At 37.2% G+C, this 19,776-nt stretch overlaps 1 protein-coding gene across 3 annotated transcripts in view; it reads left to right on the plus strand.

Moving 5' to 3' along the window:
• RHBDF1 (rhomboid 5 homolog 1) overlaps positions 1-19,776 on the plus strand; it is a 98,725-nt gene that overhangs the window by 38,610 nt on the left and 40,339 nt on the right. For 2 of the 3 annotated variants that reach the window (XM_075179880.1, XM_075179882.1), the window contains exons 2-5: positions 5,245-5,382; positions 8,557-8,687; positions 18,605-18,818; positions 19,557-19,763. In XM_075179880.1, coding sequence (XP_075035981.1) covers positions 5,269-5,382; positions 8,557-8,687; positions 18,605-18,818; positions 19,557-19,763 — 666 coding nt within the window. In that variant the 5' untranslated portion in view covers positions 5,245-5,268. Of the gene's footprint in view, positions 1-1,592; positions 1,671-5,244; positions 5,383-8,556; positions 8,688-18,604; positions 18,819-19,556; positions 19,764-19,776 lie in introns of those variants that run through there. The other variant, XM_075179881.1, reaches the window with a different exon arrangement.

Below are 19,776 nucleotides of genomic sequence, written 5' to 3' on the forward strand. Positions count from 1 at the left end.
AGCAAATAAGCAAAACAAGTGCAGTAAAACACTGCACTTGTACTTTCGATGTCTAGTAGATTTTAAAACCGGATACATGAAATACCTAAACTGCATGACTTAACTGTAAACAGTTAAGGGATAAGCCAACCTTGTGGCTTTTATTTATCTATATTTATTTATTTTGGAGGGGGAGAGCAGGGGTGCTTTAAATGTGTCTGTTTTTCAAATTTAAGCCCATATCCTCATGCTTAACCACAAAATGTAACCACATGTTCCTCCCACGCACAGCAAGGACTTTCCACCAGTCATCTTCAAGCATTCTCTGAAAACCCACTTCTTCAGGCGACATTTTCAAATTAATCAACAACTCTCTTAACCTCTTTAGAGTACCCCATTACTACCCTCTATACCAGAGGAGGCCAACCAACGAGAGAAAAGAGCCAACTTCCCTTTTATATATGTGTGCACATACATATACACAGTATAAACATGCGCATACATACCGCACACACATACATTGAAAATATAACATAATTACAATATATTGCTAAGTGAAAAAAAAGATATCCAACATTGCCAAAATGTTCAAAGTAATAATCAACTAGACACAGCTCTGCCCAGCACAGCTCTTACCTCGCTGCTGTGTCTAGCTGAGGAAGGTTCAAGGATTACTTACAGTCTTGCAGTAGCTCAAGGTCTTTCTGTATCCACAATCGCTGTGGAAGGAATTGTTGAAGTAAGGATACAATATCTCATAAATAGCCAACATGCCCCTCAGAGATCTTCACATTCCCATCAGATCTCCCCACATGCCCCTTACATACCCATCAGCCTTTCTTCATGCCACCAGACCTCACCACGTGCCTCTTAAATACCATCAGACTTTTCCACATGTCCCTTACATACCCATCAGTCTCCCCACATGCCCCACACATGCAAATCAGCCTCACCACATGTCCCTTGCTTACCTGTCACACACACTGCTTTAGGTTAGCAGAAACAACTGGATATGTGCAATTTGGCCACCTGTGTGGGCAGCACCATATCCATCCAATCACTTCCCAGCAACTCAAGTATTCACCATAGACTACCACATTATGGTGTGTTAGAAATTCACATCAGGCAGCATCACTTATGCTAAATAATATGTGTAATTAATTTTTTTTTAAGTAGAGTGGGCAGTAATTCTCCACACTTCTACTTTTTAGAGAATCTCTGTGTCCTTGTTTTTATCATCAAAAATACGTTGTCCACTCTGAGTAAATTTGTGGTTAGTGAGATAATCGAAATATGTTTATTTAGTCTGCGGCTTTGATAATGTTGCATGTAAATTGCATGTAATTGTGAGCACCAAATCTAAGTTATACACTTTTTATTGAAGTTCATGTTACGCAACAAATGAAAAAAAGTATTATTGTGATCTGAATTAATTGAATTGTAGCTGTTTAAGTACTTAAGTAGTGTGCTTTGAAGGTGTGTATATAATCTACATCCCTCTAACCATCAAGTGGGGGAGTAGTACTCTTTCAGCAACAATTCATGGTTGGCAACAAGACCAACCAGTTTTAAGGAAGATTTAGCAGAAGGCGACTTGGTCATGTGCAGGCTTGCATACAATGTTTCCTTTGTGAAACAAACAGGTGGACAGAAAGCAGGAATTCAGTTTCAGATGCCTCTTACAGGTCAAGGTAGGTTTGAGGGTATAACAATATAGATTACTTGTAGCTGTCAAAAAGATATATTGTTTCCTAGTGGAACTGCTACAAGTAAAACAAATTTATTTATTCTCAGCTGTCATTAGCTAAGTTCACCAGGTGCTAAACAGTAACACGTGTACTTCTTTAGGAAACAGAAATATCTCTGTAGTGTCAACTACAAGAGGTCTATGTGTTTATACTCATGGGATACCAGGTAATGAACAAATTAACAGGGTTATGTACTGTACAGTATAAAGAAAACATAGAAAAGTACACAGTATATATAACGTCTGAGAAACAAAGGTACAGGAACTTTTCTTTAGGCAGCACAGGTGACATATGGTTCTAAATCTAGAACAAGTGACTATTTCTATTGGTCAGTTTGCAAAGGTGAATATTTTGGGTCTTTGAACTACTAACTTGCTGAACAGAATTATGAACTTTCAAAATTTTTAAGTGCCATTGTAGCTATTGCCCTGCATTCAGAGCTTTTGTTTTATAAATATGTTGTTGTTGTTTTTATCACTTAATAGTAACAAAACTTTCAGTGATGAAAATCCACACACTGGTTCAAGTTGAGAAATGTATAACTTTTTTGTAGAATTTGCTGAATGGACGTGGTTATTTTTATAATTTTTTTAATTAACTTTGTTATTTTTAAGCTTAATTCCCTTTAAAACATGATATAATTTCACTGCATACCATAAAGCATTACGAACATACACTATGGACAAAAGTATTCAAACGCTTGACCATTACACTAACAGGGACTGTAATGACATTGTATTCAAATACATATACTTTAATATGGAGTTGGTCCCCCTTTTGCAGCAATAACAACTTCCACTCTTCTTGGAAGGCTCTCCACAAGATGTTGGAGTGTTTCTGTGGGAATTTGTGCCCATTTATTCAGTAGAGCATTTATTAGGCCAGGCACTGATGTTGGACTAGAAGGCCTGGCTGGCAATCTCCGTTCCAGTTTATCCCAAAAGTGTTCGATGGGGCGGAGGTCAGGGTTCTGTGCGGGCCAATCAAGTTCTTCCACACCAAACTCATCAATCCATGTCTTTGTAGTCCTTGCTTTGTGCACTGGGGCACAGTCATGTTGGAATAGAAAAGGTCCTACTCCAAACTGTTGTCACAAAGTTGGAAGCATAGCATTGTCCAGAATGACTTGGTATGCTGAAGCATTAAGATTGCCCTTCACTGGAGATAAGGGGCATAGCCCAAACCCTGAAGACAGCCCCATACCATTATCCCTCCCCCACCAAACTTCACAGTTGGCATAGTGCAGCCTGGTTGGTAACTTTCTCCCAGCATCCGCCAAACCCAGACTCGTCCATCTGACTGCGAAACAGAGAAGCGTGATTTGTCACTCCACAGAACACGTTTCCACTGCTCCACAGTTCAGTGTCAGTGTGCTTTACACCACTCCATCCATTGGTCTTGGTCTTGTGAGGCTTGTATGCAACTGCTTGGCCATGGAAACCTATTCCATTAAGCTCCCGCCGCACAGTTTTTTTGCTTATATTCATGCCAGTGGAAGTTCGGAACTCTTCAGCTATGGAATAAGCAGAGCGTTGCCGACTTTTATGCCCCCTGGGACCTTAGCAGTCGTTGACCCCGCTCTGTGATTTTATGTGGTCTTCTGCTTCATGGCTGACTTGCTGTTCCTAAACACTTCTACTTTCTAATAATATCACTTACAATTTCACAAACTGTTTTATTGCAAAGGTGGCATCCTACCACAGTACCACGCTTTAAGTCACTGAGCTCTTCAGAACGACCCATTTTGTATCACAAATGTTTGCAAATGGAGACTGCATGGCTAGGTGCTTGATTTTATACACCACTGGCAATTGGTCTAATTGAAACACCTCAATTCAACAATTAACAGTCCATATAGTGTATTTTATAGTTTACACACAAAATTCTATCTATCTTTCTATCTATCTACGTTGCCCAGTTAATGTGTTTCCATTAGTAGCATGATGTGGAGTTTTCATTTCTTTCTTAATGAGCTTGTTGTAATGAAAGGTCCATAATGGTCAACGACTATGTGAGCCTTCATCAAATGAATTGCAGACATCCCTCAGTCAGCCCCTCCCAAAATAGATGTTTTCCTACACCCAAATAATTGCTATAGTTTACTGGAAGCAGGAAGGTGTAGTTGTGTCATCATTTTCTATCATTTCTGTGGAGAAAAAGGTTTCAATCTTGCAACTGATATTAGATTTAATGTTGACATTTGTGATGTTTATGTTGAAGCAGAGGGTCGTCCTGGGCAGTCTGTTTTGTTTCCTGATGTTGACCCAACTGCTTCCAATATCCTCTCAGGTCTTGTGCAATCACTGCAATATACAAAAAAGAAAACTCACCACTGAAAAATACATTTATAATTAATGTAAGCCCAGCAAATGATTTCTTACTGGAATCTCTGTTGAGTGTCTGCTCTGCTTTTTACATTGACTAAGAAGATATATGTGCTTTTCATATAGTGAATTTTAAACCATAAAGACTTTTTTTCATTAGCACTGGGCAGTGGGTTCTGCAACTACATATTGCTGATTGGACTCTAGGGGGCTGATTCAATTCCTCGCAGTGTCGGGGCACGCCTTATTACTGGTACTTCGTAATTTTAATGCGGATCGCTGCAAGCATAAATCAATGTTGAAAATTCCGTACTAACAGTAATAATGCGCATCTATAACCCGTAGTAATGGTAATAGTGCGCGGAAATTGAATCTGCCCCTAGCTGTCCATTATATTTGTGGGACTTTTCACTCACTCAGCTGCAATTGTGAAGCTATAGTGTGCAAGTGACCGATGTCAGGGGTATACTCTCTGTGAACATGGTGTAGAGTAGCCCAAGGAGAAGAATAGGCAAAAACAAAAGGTACACAAGATTAAGATTAGATTTAGGTTTTTTTTATTATTATTTTATAGGTATAAGTACAGGGTCGCCAAGAAGAATATTGGACCTCGCCAACTTCACAGGGCCCCTTCCTTATAGTTTAACATGCTCAAAAATAGAATATGGAAGCATATGAGACTATGTCATTTAGCTGTCTTTTTACCTCCTCCCGAGAAGACTCGCCTATCCAGTCCACTCGAGGAGCAACAGCATACGCTCATCCTCCCATCTGTCTGTCCCTCGCCACTGCTTACTTAAAAGCAAAACATGGGGTCATAGGGGAACGTGGGTACAAGACAACACCACAGGTGGCATGTTTGTGTCCGTGTTGTATTAGCATCACTGTGCTCTGCTACAGATTAAGATTGTAAAGAGCAAATTTACACAGAAAATTGAATATTACAAATGTTCTGCCAGGCCCATGATAATCACTACACACCTTCAACAAAGCATAGATGCACCATAGTTTGCAACCTTATTTATTGGGATTCAATCTGCCTGTATGTAGATAAAATGTTGCTGCAGATGATAACATGGCTGGTGCTATTCAGATGACGCTTTGCTTTGCTATAGTAAATTATGTTCAGAATTTATTTTTGTAATCCCAAATTATTTTTCTAATAATAATTTTACTTTGAATTTTGATAACAGCTGTGAGAAGTAAAGAAAGCAAAGATGACTGAAGTTCGTCGGGACAGCACAAGCAGTTTACAAAGAAAGAAGCCGCCATGGTTAAAATTAGAAATACCATCTGTAACTACTACAAATGAGGAGCTGACCTTTGTCCAGGTATTACATGATGAAATGTCTCACTGTGTTTCTGAATAGTATGAGAGGGTCACCATTAGGAGGTATGTTTGTATAGAAGCTTAAATAATTGGTTATATTATAAGTATTATTATAGATGTTTCACTGTGTTTACTAGGCTGGAGTGGAGCAGAGGGCAGCTGGCCGTGCTAACAGGTGGCTCCAAAACTTCTGATGGTGCCCTGACTGTGAATCTATTACTAATTCATTATTGCTAACATGATACCTCTGGTTGGTTATTAATTATGTTTTGTAAACATTAGAACATTTTTCATCAATACATAATTGGAAGGAATGTCCAGCATTGGTTGAGCAGAAATTAAAGATTCCAAACTCACAGTTGTTTTATTCCACAGATAGCCAATGTTACCTTAGTTATAGCTGTAATTAGTAGATCAACATACTAATATCACAGTATTACATTTTAGTTAATCTTATTACCTGTTTGTTTTCTGTAATACTATCATCTGTTTTGTATGTGAACTATTAAAGTTAACCAATAAAAGAAAATTGTGTTCTATAACGCAGCACCATGGACAAAGAGAGGAAATGGTTGCTTAAAAACAAACTCATTTTGGAAAAGGAGTGCTTTCCATTTAGTAGTATGTATGTTGTTTTCCTTTGTACACCACAACAAATGGTAAAAGGAAAATAATTTAGGAAAATCAGCTATTATTGGTCTATTGTTGCGGAATAAAATGAAGGTTCGGAATTATGGTTTGTTATTATGTTCCACAATGCTGCAGAGTGAGGCATATAAACAGTGACCGCAGCCTAGGTAGCAAGTGGGAAGAAGACCACTGCATGGTAAACATCAAGCTGTGATCAGGCTTGTGCAACCTTACTAATAGTAACCACACTTGGAGCCAAGTGAACGACCCACTGAACATCGGCCTTGGCAAATATTGGATTAATTAAACATTTTAAAAAAACAACATAGTAATTGTTTGTTTCATGTTCTACTGTGCTTGGGACACCCTGGAGGGAGTTTCCTTACTAGTTGGCTATGACTCCCATACAGGGAAGGTGTTCTAAATTTATTGTTTGTACTCTGTTCCCTGTCTGAAGAGGCACCAGATGTGCTGGCATTCTTCTGTCACCTGATATAGTTATGTGGAAGTTGGTTGCATGAATGCAGTGTAGGGCTTACTTATCAGTTCCCCCTGTTTCACTGATAACACTGTGACAGGCCTGGCCAACCTGTGGCTCTCCAGGTGTTGTGAAAATACAAGCGCCAGCAGATAGCCAGCCGATAGCTGGCAAGGCATGCAGGGTCTTGTAGTTTCACAACACTTGGAGAGCCACAGGTTAGCCAGGCCTGCACTATGAAGTGCTTACATGTAAAATGGCATAAAAAAGACTGTTAATTTTAAAACCTTGTATCTTGTCATCCATAAACTGTCAAGTAACTGCAAACCAAGAACAATGATGGTGGGCAGCATGTGGGGGACATAGGGGAACGTTCTTTCAGTTTACTTAAACCTGCTGTAACACTTTTTGTATCATTTCCAGTCTTCTCAATGTTGTCATCCAGTCTGTAGGCCTCATATGGCAGACAGAATTGTGTAAACAGAGCTGTGTACATATCTTTATTATAGCAATGTTAGTGTTAGACTTGGAAACCACTTTAGTTTAGCTTACTAGGGCCAGACAGGAACTAAGACACAGTCCTGACATACAAAACATATAAGCTCACATTCATATATTTTTATTGTCACTCTTGCTGATCCAATACAGTGGTGGGGGTCATGTGGCAGATGATGCCTCTAAGGCTTCAGGTATACCAGCCGGGCAAATGACAAATGCCAGAATTGACGGATTGCCACTTCAGTCTTATAATTTAATATGATTTGTCAGATTGAATGCAAATTTGGACATTGTAGTTTGGGGAACTTCTTTTTAACTTGAAAAATGTTAGATTTTCCCTCCAACTTCAGGAAATTTACAATTCCATGCAATCAAAATACATTTGTATCTAACTAATAAGCAGAAAGTCTGTTTAAAATTTAATGCATGAAAGGTCTGCAATATAAATATTTTTGGCTGTTTATGTTGGTTGCAAGCGGCTTGATGGTTATCTAGAATAAGGAAAACTTGGGATGGATTTACCATGCCCAGTAGAGATGTAATGACTTGTGTGGGTTAGTTAACATGTTTATCACTGTTTTTGTTTTTGTCTTTTTTTTTTTTTTTAATCTTTTTTCCATTTTAGTTCCTCTACACACAGATATAAACCAGCAAATACAATTTACGACAAGCATTTTATAGTTGCTACTCTTAAATGTAATGTATGGAAATATTATTTTCAGGGCTCCAAAAATTGGTTGTACTTCCTCTACTTCTGTTTATCACAGAAATGCCCCTATTGTTGCGGGATTTCCAAAATGGAAAACTCAGTTTTGGTGACGTTCATTAAGTTGAACAGTAACACTGAATATAACTTACCTATGGCCTGGTACTACTGTTGATCCGGTGGATCCATTGATGTCTAGCAATACACTCATCTCTTCTTCTACCAATTTCCTCTTTCAGGAAATTTGTGAGGTATAGAAAAATCTGGTACAGGAGAGAGCATAGCACATAGAGGGCACTTTCTATTATACGCTCTATATTTATTTATTTATTTATTAAATAATAGAGAAGCCACTATGTAATAAGCAAATGCAAAAAACAATGACAGTGTTTCTCTGCATTCAAGTCTTAAGCTTGAGAGTGCGCTATGTTACATGTTCTGACCCGAAACAGGTCCACAGATGAACTCCTTTGTTTGGCCTATTACATAGTACAAATGAACTATAAAATGACAAGATATTACCTGGCAATAGATATTTTCCACCATAGGGAAGAGGAAGGTATTGAGAGATTTGCTGGATAACTGATTTTAGATATTATTAACTTTTAAAATATCACATTGCACTTTTTTATGTTGTTGCAATTACCTGCCTTAAATTGTTTCAGGCAAGATTCATCATATTGACTAATTTGGATAGTTTAACTTTTTTTGGGTAATCACTTTTCCATATGGCTTTTTGTTTAACAAAATAAGCGAACACCTATGAAAAATGTCCTCTGTTGTATTTTTGCTGAATACAACATGCCATTAAAATTAACATAGCGGACTTCTTTTTCATTTTAATAACAAATCTCTATTTCCAGCCCTTCAAGCGTCAGACATTTTTAAGAAGTGTGAGTATGCCAGTTGAGAACACTAGAATACCTTCACCCCCCAATGAGCAGAAGCGGCCAATCTTACAACGTCAGACCTCAATCACTCAGACAATAAAAAGGTAAAATATTAATATTGTTTATTTATGCTCGTGTTTCAAATTCTAGTATTACAGCTACTGATAGCAATGATAAATGCAGTCGCTATTTAAACAATTTGTTTTAGATAAAATTCATATATCTGCACTAAAATATATTTTGAGACAGGGTAAATGGCACAAATGCTTCATGACCTACTTGTGGATGTTTTAGTGCTTAGTGCAAGCTAGAGTGCAGGTGGCAAATATATATTTTTAGATAAAGGTTCTCATCATGTCTGTTATTGGAATAGTGTATATGTGTGTATATATGCCTAATTGAGTGTGTATATATGTGTGTGTGTGTATGTGTGTGTGTGTGTGTGTGTGTGTGTGTGTATATATATATATATATATATATATATATATATATATATATATATATACATATATATATATATATATATATATATATATATATATATATATAATTATATTGCAGATAGATGTGTAGGTCATTGTATATCTTATGCTTAATGTTTGTCAATTTTACTGAATTTGCAGAAAATCTTGGAAAGATGCATAGGTGACAGATTTGAATTTCCTTTCATACAGCCCTTACATTAGTTAAGCTCCTTATTCAGCTAATTGTCCTTGCAAATCATTTATCCTCTGCTGAGTCACTATGTCAGTCTCTGCATTGGTTGCCTGTTTTTTAACGACTCCAATATAATATACTTCTACTTGCCTACAAGGCCGTCAACAAAACTGCACCGACATACATCTCCTCACTTGTCTCAAAATATCTCCTAACTCGACAACTCCGTTCTGCATAAGATCTGCGTCTCTCATCACTCCCATTTCATCCTCCCATTCCTGGTCACGGGACTTTTTTGCACCCTCTCTAGGGAATTCCCTCCCTCACACAATAAGACTTTCTTCTGGTCTACAAACCTTCAAGCGTTCTCTGAAAACCCACCTCTTCAGGGAAGCTTATAATATTCCTCAACCACCCTCTTAACCACACTAGGTTACCCTATTACCACCCTCTACACAATTCACACAAGACAGCAACACTCTGACCCCCTGACCAACATTGCTGTGGGACTGGATCATATAGCATACTAATCACTTTTTACCTTTGTAATCTGGATGGACTGAAATGCAGTATGTAGACTTAACCTCATGTGTCCAACTCCCATTGACCCATAGATTGTAAACTTGCAAGCAGGCGCTCTTACCTCTTTGTCTGTATTACCCAGTATTGTCTATTACTATTGTAAAGCTCTACGGAATTTGCTGGTGCTATAAATAAATGACAAAGATGACGAAGGACAGAGACAAATTTGAGGTCCCTTTCTTGACTTCATGTGGCAGGTAAAAAGAATACTATAGCAAATTATTTCAGCAGATGTCATATCCATCCAGGAGAATGATCTCTGCACATGGAAACTTTTAAATTATTGATCCAGAAATTTGGCCTACCTCAGATGGATATGAAGCAACACATCAGAACACCAAAGTAGTTCAATTTTATTCATGTGACAGGGACATCATCGTAGTTGGAATAGATGAACTGTCAGAACCATGGTGTTTCCAACCATGGTATGTGTTCACTCCATTTCCTTTCATAGTCCTCACCCTAAGGTAAAAAGAATTAATGGAGATCATGGCGATCCTTCCATTTTGGCCTCATTGACCGTGGTTTGCAGTGGCTTGTGCAATGCTTCTGAAACAACTTTGGCCTCTTCCCGCTGATCAGAATTTCTGCATCAAGGTCCAGTTCTTCATCCAAATCCGGATTCCATCTGTTGGAGTTGTAGATGTAGAGACACAAAGGTATCTCTTATACAGTTATTTACACCCTTCTTAAAGCAAGAAAGAAAAAATATTCCACTGTCTGTTATTGAACCTGGAAAATATTGAGCTCAGCTCTGTATGATTCCAATTATTTTGGATTTTCTTATCAGTATGTTTATGGATACTTAATTAGCATCCAAAATGTTATTGTTCAGTTCTTTCAAGCAGTAAAAAGAATATGTCCTTGTAGCAGTCACATCTGCATGTAGAGATGGAGAACTACATGCCTTGTTGTGTAAATAACTTTTTCTAAACATTTATACAAAGAGGTATTAAGAGCTAATGCTGTTTTTATTACCTAAAGTATATTAAATTTTTCAGAATAATCAAGAGATCATACAACCATCACTCTGTCATAACTCCAAACCATCCGAATTTAGGTGTTACAGTCCCGATTTGGGGACTCTGTCCCTCCATCCCGATTGGGACAGCTTTGTCCTGTCAAGTGGGAAAGTTGTGAAGTAATGTCTGATAACTGCTGCTCAGCACAGCAGCGTTGAATGGGTGCCTTGCACACTGCAATGAAGGTGTTTAGAGGCGAGGGGAGGGGAAGAGAGACCTAGCACTTTGAAAGTCACAACTCTTGTCCCAGTGCCACCTATCCAAATGTTGGGTGGTATGTCCTGTTCACAACTAACTAATGATTACATACTCTAGATCTTGTTAGAACAATCTCTGTTTGCCTTTCCAGAACAAACAAGTTGAGGAAGGAGGAATAGCTATTTGTCCTCCCACAAGGTTTCTGTAAAAGGTATGCTTCACCCAAATCGGTCATTACACAGGCTTATAAGGAGAATGGATGGGAAATGCCTGAAATATTAAAGGCACATTCTACAAGGGGGATGGCCTACTTCATGGACATGCAAAGCTCAGCCCTCAGCAGACAGTCTCTGTAAAGAAGCAGCTGGATGGTTATCTATTCACACCTTTACCAAACATTATCTATTGGATGTTACATCCTCTGATGATGGACAGTCTGAAAAGAGAATCCTTCAAGAAGTTGTTAAATAAAAGTTAAATTATGCCCTATCGGTGTTATTGTTCTTAAAACCACCTATTTAATTATACTGTATTGGTACATCCCATTGTAAGGGCTGCCAGGAATTATGAAAAGGAAATAAGGGAATTCTACCATTCCATTTCCTTGAAATATTCAATAGCAGTCCAGTATTCCCAGTGGAATTCTCTTTTTATGTTTTTTTGTTTTGGGATGTTTCTCAAATATACCAGGATAAGAGAGGAGCCACCGCACCTATACCATCTATACCAAGTGTATTTATTTTTCTGTCCCTACTCAGCTGAATATTGAGGGTAACCATTGTAAGGACTGTCATGCAATTTTTCAATATGCTCAGAGCAACCAATCAGAGTCTAGTTATACTTTTCTACAATGTACAAATAAGTGATAGCTAAAATCGGATTGGTTGGTATAGGCAACACCTCCATTTTTCTTTTTATAGAAGATTTGATAAATCTGCACCTAAGTATACTTCTCTTATATTTTCACCCTTAACTTCATATCATATCATATTAACTTCATATTGTAAATATCAGCATGTCACAATCATTTTACCTGTTGCCATGGGGAATTAATTGAATCTAATTTTCTTATTTTCTGGTATAATTGGAAAAAATGCACACTTTTATTTATACTATTTGCAATGCATATACACTATTTTACTGAAATGTACAATTGATTCACCAAGTTCACACAATGTAACTATTAACAGTTCACGTATTCATTTTAGTGTATGTATCTTGAGATGCTAGCATGGTGTTTTCACCAATATTTCTTTCCCATTTTTCCTGGAAGGAAGCATGTCACGTTTGACAGAATCAGTACTATGCCGGTCAAGGGGCATCTAGCTAGCAGGAGACCTATAAATTATAGGAAACGTCAAACACTCTCTACTTTTTTTTGCAGGTAGTTTTGCATGTAGAGTTCCGCATGCATTTTTTTCATGAATTTGTTAAAATGTGTAGCAGCCAATATAGCGCTATAACATGTCACATATTTAATAAGCAATAGGTTTGTTTGGTTTTTGGTTTCTTGCATGTGTTATAATTCTTGTTAACTGTTTTAATTAAAGCTAGAATATGCATGTCTACATACAAAAATATCTGCATTTTGGTATTTATGTAATGAAAATGTTATTATCGATAGTAACAATATTGAAGGGATATACAATCTTACAGTGTTAATACATTAAAACTTCCAGTGTAAAACATGTTAATTAGATACCACAAGAAAAGTGGCATCAGTTATATTGCACAAGGCAGGCCGTTTCAGTTTTTATACCAAATTATTTGGAAGGGCAATATGGAGAATGATAGAGAAAGGATATGGAAAGTGGTTAGCTAATGCTCTGTTCACCTTGGGGTTAGCATGTTGAAAATTGAGAAAATATGTTCAGGGGTTTACCTAAGAAACTACTAATTAGCTGTTTGGAGTGTTGGGTGGCCTTTGTGTGGACTCACATGGCTTTCGATCAATGAAGGGTTGTGTGACAACGAAAGTGACAACAACTCATCCCAGATTGATAAAGAAAGAGAGATGGTATAAATAGATTATTCTACATACCTTAGTAAAGATGCATACAGAAAAACCAATATAGGTGCACATATAAAATATAGTGCATATAATAGGACAATGGTGAAAATGAAGTGAAAAATTAATATGGTACTTATTGGTAATTACATGTCAATATATAGTCAAATTAAATACTTTGAATATTACTAATATGAAAAATATAGGAGAAATAACAAATGGAAAAAAAGCACGCAAGAAATAGAAAGTAAAAATTGCTAATAAAAATATAAATAAAATATAATAGAGTTTTATATAAAAAGATATAAAATAAAAATAAAATGAGCAGATTTAAAAATAAAATAATATATACAAAATATAGACTACAATGAAAAATAAAAAGTAAAAAATTAATATTGATTGAGTGTGATATGTTATATATTTTCCACTTCCCTGCAACTTAGGTGAACTTCTAGGTGCAGAGGCAGTTTCCAATAGTAGAGATATGGCTTGCATCATGGGTTGCCCTGGGCGAACTGTCTAGACAAATTTGTCCTGCACATCCAGTAATCTTTGTAAATGAGGTTCTACCCATTAGCAATTCAGTGACTACGTACCTCACAAAATGGCTGTGGGCTATCGATATTGGCCATTACTTGGGAATGTAGGCATGATGTAGCATATCTGGGTGGGGCTTTGGGAGGACTGATGTGTGCCCTACTGTTGCAGAATTCATTTGTCCTATGTGGGTTGTTTTTTCTTAAATGTTGCGACTGGTATGTGACTGACAGCAAAGTGGAGTATGGACTGGCGTCAGTCATTGCAGTCCTAGTATAGTAATAGAAAAAAGGTGCACATGGCATTGATGAAACCCTGCACTTCTTCTTGCAATCAATTTGTGCCCATTGCAGCCAGTCATCAGGATATATTGGGGCGCTGAATTACAACTGTTGCCTCGAACAGCATAAGACAGTGTGAATAACTCAGGGTATATATAATCAAGACCTAAAACTGGAGACTACACCAAAGAATAGGACTGCTCCAGATGAAAATAATTATTAATTAGATAGCTAGCTGGTACCAAAGTATGATGTGGGTAAATTAGTAGAGCTCAAGTACAGTGGAGCAATAATTCTTTCATTGCGGCAGTGTGTGAGTAGGCATAGAGCATGACATGCAAGGCCCAAAACAGTCTTAATCTCCCCCTTTTGCCAATGTCACACATTCCTATTATGGAATATTTGGGGAAATGTAAATGATGTCTTTAATATATAAGACCTCTTTCTCCAAAACACTACTTATAGGATTGTCTTTCTGTTCACATTACCTATTGTTGTATTCTTAAGGTTTTGTGAATATTGTTCATATTTGTTTGTCACCACTGATCACCAGCTGCATTAGGATTTCAAAGGTCCTTAAGTATTGCTTAATAATATACATTTAACAATTGTTAGTGTATACATGCCTTTCCCTTAAGCAGCAAATTACTTGACATCATTACAACTTAGTCATTTTTTCTCCCACACTAATTTTGGGTAATTGTAATTTTCCTAGAAACTCTCTGCACAACCTATCCAAAAAAAATTCTTCTGTTTCACTCTAACCAGAAGTATTTGTTTCAAAAGAACCACCTACACTGTCTATATCATTTTTGAATTACACCTACAGATGGAGAATGGCTTGCAATGGAGCACACCCATGTTTGAGTAACATCAACTGAATAACACTGTAGTGTTGGGGATTTCTGTAATGTACTCTGGTTGTAATCAGTTGCACATTTATACTTCTGCTTTATTTTATATTTATTTTATATTTTTAGTTTTGATGGGTGCAATTCTCAGTGTTGTGTTTTCTATCTGTATGGCAGAACCCATGTGTGTGCCTAGCTTTTCTACAAAGTTCTTGTGTGTGTGTGTGTGTGTTGCCAAAAGGACAGGTTAGCAGTTTTAAGTCTATCTATACTGAGAGAACGGGAGAAATACATGATGTGTAATTATGAAACTGTTGCCTTTACAGCCACATGACGCGCACATAAATTGTCTACCAAGAGGTACTTTTCAATAAATATTTATTTTTATGAAAAATACTTTTTTTGACTTAAAAACATTTCAGATGCTGCATCTTAATTAATGTCCAGCTGATTAATATAATACATATATCTTTTATATAAATATCTTTAAATTAGTGAAAGTATGAATGTTTTAGCAACTGTGAAACTAGTTTAATGTAGTCATTACTACCTCAAACCAGTTTCACAGTTGGTTCAGCTGATATACTCAGAAAGGAAAATATTACAGTAAGTGACACCAACATTATGAAGTTTGTCTTAAGCTTTGGTAGCTATAACAAATAATCACCATTCAGGAATTTCAGTGCTGGCTGTTTGCCCAGATTATTCTCTATACTCTGGTTATACAAATTCCTTTTATGCACTTCTGAAAACAAGTAAATAAATAGATTGTTCATTAATTATATTAGACATATAGTTGTCCATTTGCTATAACCATCAATGGGTTCGGTATGAAATGTCAACAATGAATGTTGACATTCAGAATGTTGAAACCATAATGTTGACCATTAAAAATGTCGACACAGTTAAAAGGTCAACATTTAGAATGTCGACATGTTCATTAGGTTGACAAGGTTAATATTTTGACATTGTGAATTTCGATAGGTTGTAAAGTCGACAGTCACAGTGTCAATATAAAGCTTTAGATTTAAACCGCTGCTGACAATACAGAAAACCTCCCACCCCAGACTTAAATGTTTAAATAAATAAAAAATACATGCCCCACAAACAGGTGTACCCAATCCCGTGCTGATAACACTAGGGGCTAGATTTACTAAGCTGCGGGTTTGGAAAAGTGTTGATGTTGCCTACAGCAACCAATCAGATTCTAGCTGTCATTTTGTAGAATGTACTAAATAAATGAAAGCTAGAATCTGATTGGTTGCTATAGGCAACATCCCCACTTTTTCAAACTCGCAGCTTAGTAAATCTAGCCCTAGGGCTCTTCCCACACCCCTGGGCGGTGGGTGTGGGGTAATAAGAAAGATTTAATGGTAAAGACAAATTTGGTCTCTGGTGCACTACAGGTGCCAGCATGGACAGGCTGCCATTAAGTGTCTGGGCATGCTGGCACTTGTAGTTCTATCCATGGCTGCCAGGACATGCTGGCATTTGGAGAACCACAAGTGCCAGGATGCCCTGGCACCCAGGGCTCCTCTGAGATCAGTAGTGCCCCAAAGAAAAATGTAAATATAACACACAGACCGTTGTAAACAGTACTTTAATTGAAATAAGACTCCCCAAAACATCCTCATTCATACTATTTATTGCTCACCTACATCTAGGGTCTTCATTTGTAATATATACAACGATCCTTGCTTGCCAAAATAAAAAATGATGGCCTCTCATTACCCTTACTCTCAGTAGTAAAGCAAATTCTACAACTCCATATAATACTCAGATATTTCACATGTCACTCGGAGATCCCTCTTGTTCCAAAATTCCTATACATGCCTCTCAGACCTCTCCTGTCCAAAAAATGCTGCAACTAACCATTTTCATAAAACATCTTTATTCAGTATTGAAGCAAGTTGTTTGCTGTTAATAATAGTGTCAATGAGCGATATAAGAAACTTAATAGGAAGAACATGAACTGAGAACCTTGTCAATGGGTGTTCACCTGACTTTATCTGTAATAGTTATATTGTACATTATAAGAAATAATTGATGACATAGTTGGTTGCAGTGAAATAATAGCATGAGTGTTGTATGCTTATTTATTTAATGTGTTCTGACTAGTAAGTTTCAATGAATAACCTTGGAAAGAAAGAAGGGTTTATAAATAACTTAATAACTGTTACTGACAAGCCTGGTGGCGCTCTAGTCCAAATGGTTAATATTTTAACTTTGTTTTTCAGTTCATTGCTACATTTGCTCAACTATCAGCACTTACAGTGTCTTGAAAAATAATTCAACCACAACAAATGTACAAGTTTTTCAAGTTTTGTTGCAGACTGTGAATTTATAATAGATTGAATATGAATTTGATTATAGAGAGTAAACAATCTGAGGAAAAAATGCAAATCATTGCAAAGGCATTGAACATCCTCAGAGCTCACTGCAGTCTATTGTATAGATGTGGAAGTGGTCAGAGCCGTAACTTAAAATTTTAGCGCCTGGGACGAGAAACAAAAATGCCGCCCCCTAGCCCTCAATTTTAACCAAATGAACCTAAAATATTCATAAACTGCGGCCCCCTTCAGCATTGCTCCCTGGGCAGTCGCCCCTATCGCACAGTCCTGGAAGTGGTAGAGTACAGCTACACTGCCTAGATCAGGTTGTCCCCCTAAACTAAGTTGCCAGACAAGGAGAGTGTATATATCACAGAAACTACTAAGGAGGCCAACTGTGAAACTGAGTGAATATTCAACCAACAATATCAAAGGCATTTCACACAAAGGGACTTTACCGGCCAGCAAAGAGTATGCAAAATACAACTTTAATGGCACTGCAGTGAAGTGGCAGACAGTCTTGTATTATGTTGAGACTAAAGTGGAACTCTGTTGCCTGAACTTGGGAGTAATTCAGTTCTGAGCTCAATGCTGTTGGATATTGTTGTGGTGTGCTGCTATGCATACTACTGGTTACTACGGTAATGGGATCTACGCCCATTTTTGCTCACACTTGTATGACCACACCCCCTTTTCGCGCATGCACTGACGATTTGCGACGGCGTATGCACGTTGTCCCGATTCCCAAACTTGAAAAGTTGGGAGGTATGCACACTGTACACTAGCCAGGTAACACCATCTCTACCTTGAAGTGTTATTGTGGTAAGATAATGTTATAGGGATGCTTTTCAGTGGCAAGAACTGGGAATCCTGTCAGGATTGATGGAAAGATAATGCACATTATAGTCAAGTCCTCTGAAAAACTTTGCTAGAACTGCCAAAAAACTCAAACTAAAAAAAAAAGGTTATTTTTCAATAGCAGAATGATCCAAAGCGCACTGAAAGCCTGAGTTCTGAGCCTAATCCCATAGAAAATCTGTGACAAGACCTTTGTCTATCACTGGTTGCCTACTAACCTGACCCAACTTTAACAATTTTGTGTAGGGTTGTGCAAATATTGCTCCATCCTAGTGTTCTAAAATTAATAGAGACTTATGTGCCTCAGGCGATTTAACTGAGTATTGACCAATGAGGATGAATATTTATTAAATGATGATCTTTACATTTTTTTTTATTGTTTTAACTATTACCATGGTAAACTATGCTTTACTGTTATCTTACTTTTTGGAGTGACTGTAAAAAGAATATGTGAGTCCCAAATTAAAAGTCCCTGTGTAAAAATCAAAATTCCAGGCTCTGAGATTCTTTAATGTGAAAAAAGGATGAAGCTGAATAATATTTCAAGGCACTGTATGTTCTTAAAGTTATTCCCATATCCCCAGTCCAAGTGCTTAGAATGGACTCATACACAGAGAGAGTGTAAAAGTATATCCATAGTTTGTTTAGTTCATATTCATGGTCTGATTGCCATAAGTGTTTACCTTCTGTGTTCCAGGGGCACTGCTGACTGGTTTGGAGTAAGTAAGGACAGTGATTCTACTCATAAGTGGCAAAGGAAAAGCCTTCGACATTGCAGCCAAAGATATGGAAAGTTAAAACCACAAGTTATAAGAGAAATGGACCTCCCAAGCCAAGACAATATATCGCTGACAAGTACAGAAACACCACCACCGCTTTATGTGGGCCAAACTCAGTTTAATATGCAAAAGGTATTGTGTTACCAGTAAACTGTGAAAGCTGTCATTACTTTCTGTTCATCTTCTTCATAGTACTTGAAACGGGGCCAGCAGAACAATGAAATATGGGTGGAATATAAAGCTCCCATGTAACAGATTTTTCCATAGGAATTCCTTAACTTAGAATAAATATTTTACTTAATTCAGATCTCTTATGATCTGGACAGACAAAATAAGTGTAGGAGACACTAAACGGTACATATAGAGTATACTTATACTATACTATACTATACTATACTATACTATACAGTATGCATATTTTATTGTCTATATCAACCGAAAAGCAAGATAGTGAGTTTTATGCACTCTGCAAACATTCAGTCAATGTGGTGTACAAAATTCCTTTTTCAAAAGTATTGGAACTGTTGTTTAGGTAAATATACCAAAATGTTGTCATCACGGACTGGATTAACAAAAGAGATAATTTCTTCCAACGGTTTAGTTTCAGAATTTGTACAGTAAAGAAAAATCAAATTAACCGTAAAGTTAGGAAAGCAGAGACCATTCTTCCTCACATAAGGGAAGTTTCAATAGTTGAAAAAAATGTATTGGGTCTTTTGCATGCAGAACTCTCTGATTACATTTCATACAGCTCAGAACCTCTGTCATGCATTAAGAAAAAATATACTTTCCTTATAGCTACAAATTATACACCTTTGTATTCTTTTTTTTTTTAAACCTTGCGTATACTATTTCTTTACATGCATATAGATTATTGATCCATTGGCACGAGGACGTGCTTTCCGAATGGTGGAGGAGACTGATGGCTACAGTATGCCACATACACCAATCACACCTGGAGCAACTTCTCTCTGCTCCTTTACTAGCTCAAGATCTGGATTCAACCGATATCCAAGAAGACGGAAAAAAGAGTCTGTAGCCAAAATGAGCTTTAGGGCAGCAGCAGCACTTGTAAAGGTTTGTTTTACAT

Source organism: Mixophyes fleayi, chromosome 7 (assembly GCF_038048845.1).
Source record: "Mixophyes fleayi isolate aMixFle1 chromosome 7, aMixFle1.hap1, whole genome shotgun sequence".
Lineage (NCBI taxonomy): Eukaryota > Metazoa > Chordata > Amphibia > Anura > Limnodynastidae > Mixophyes > Mixophyes fleayi.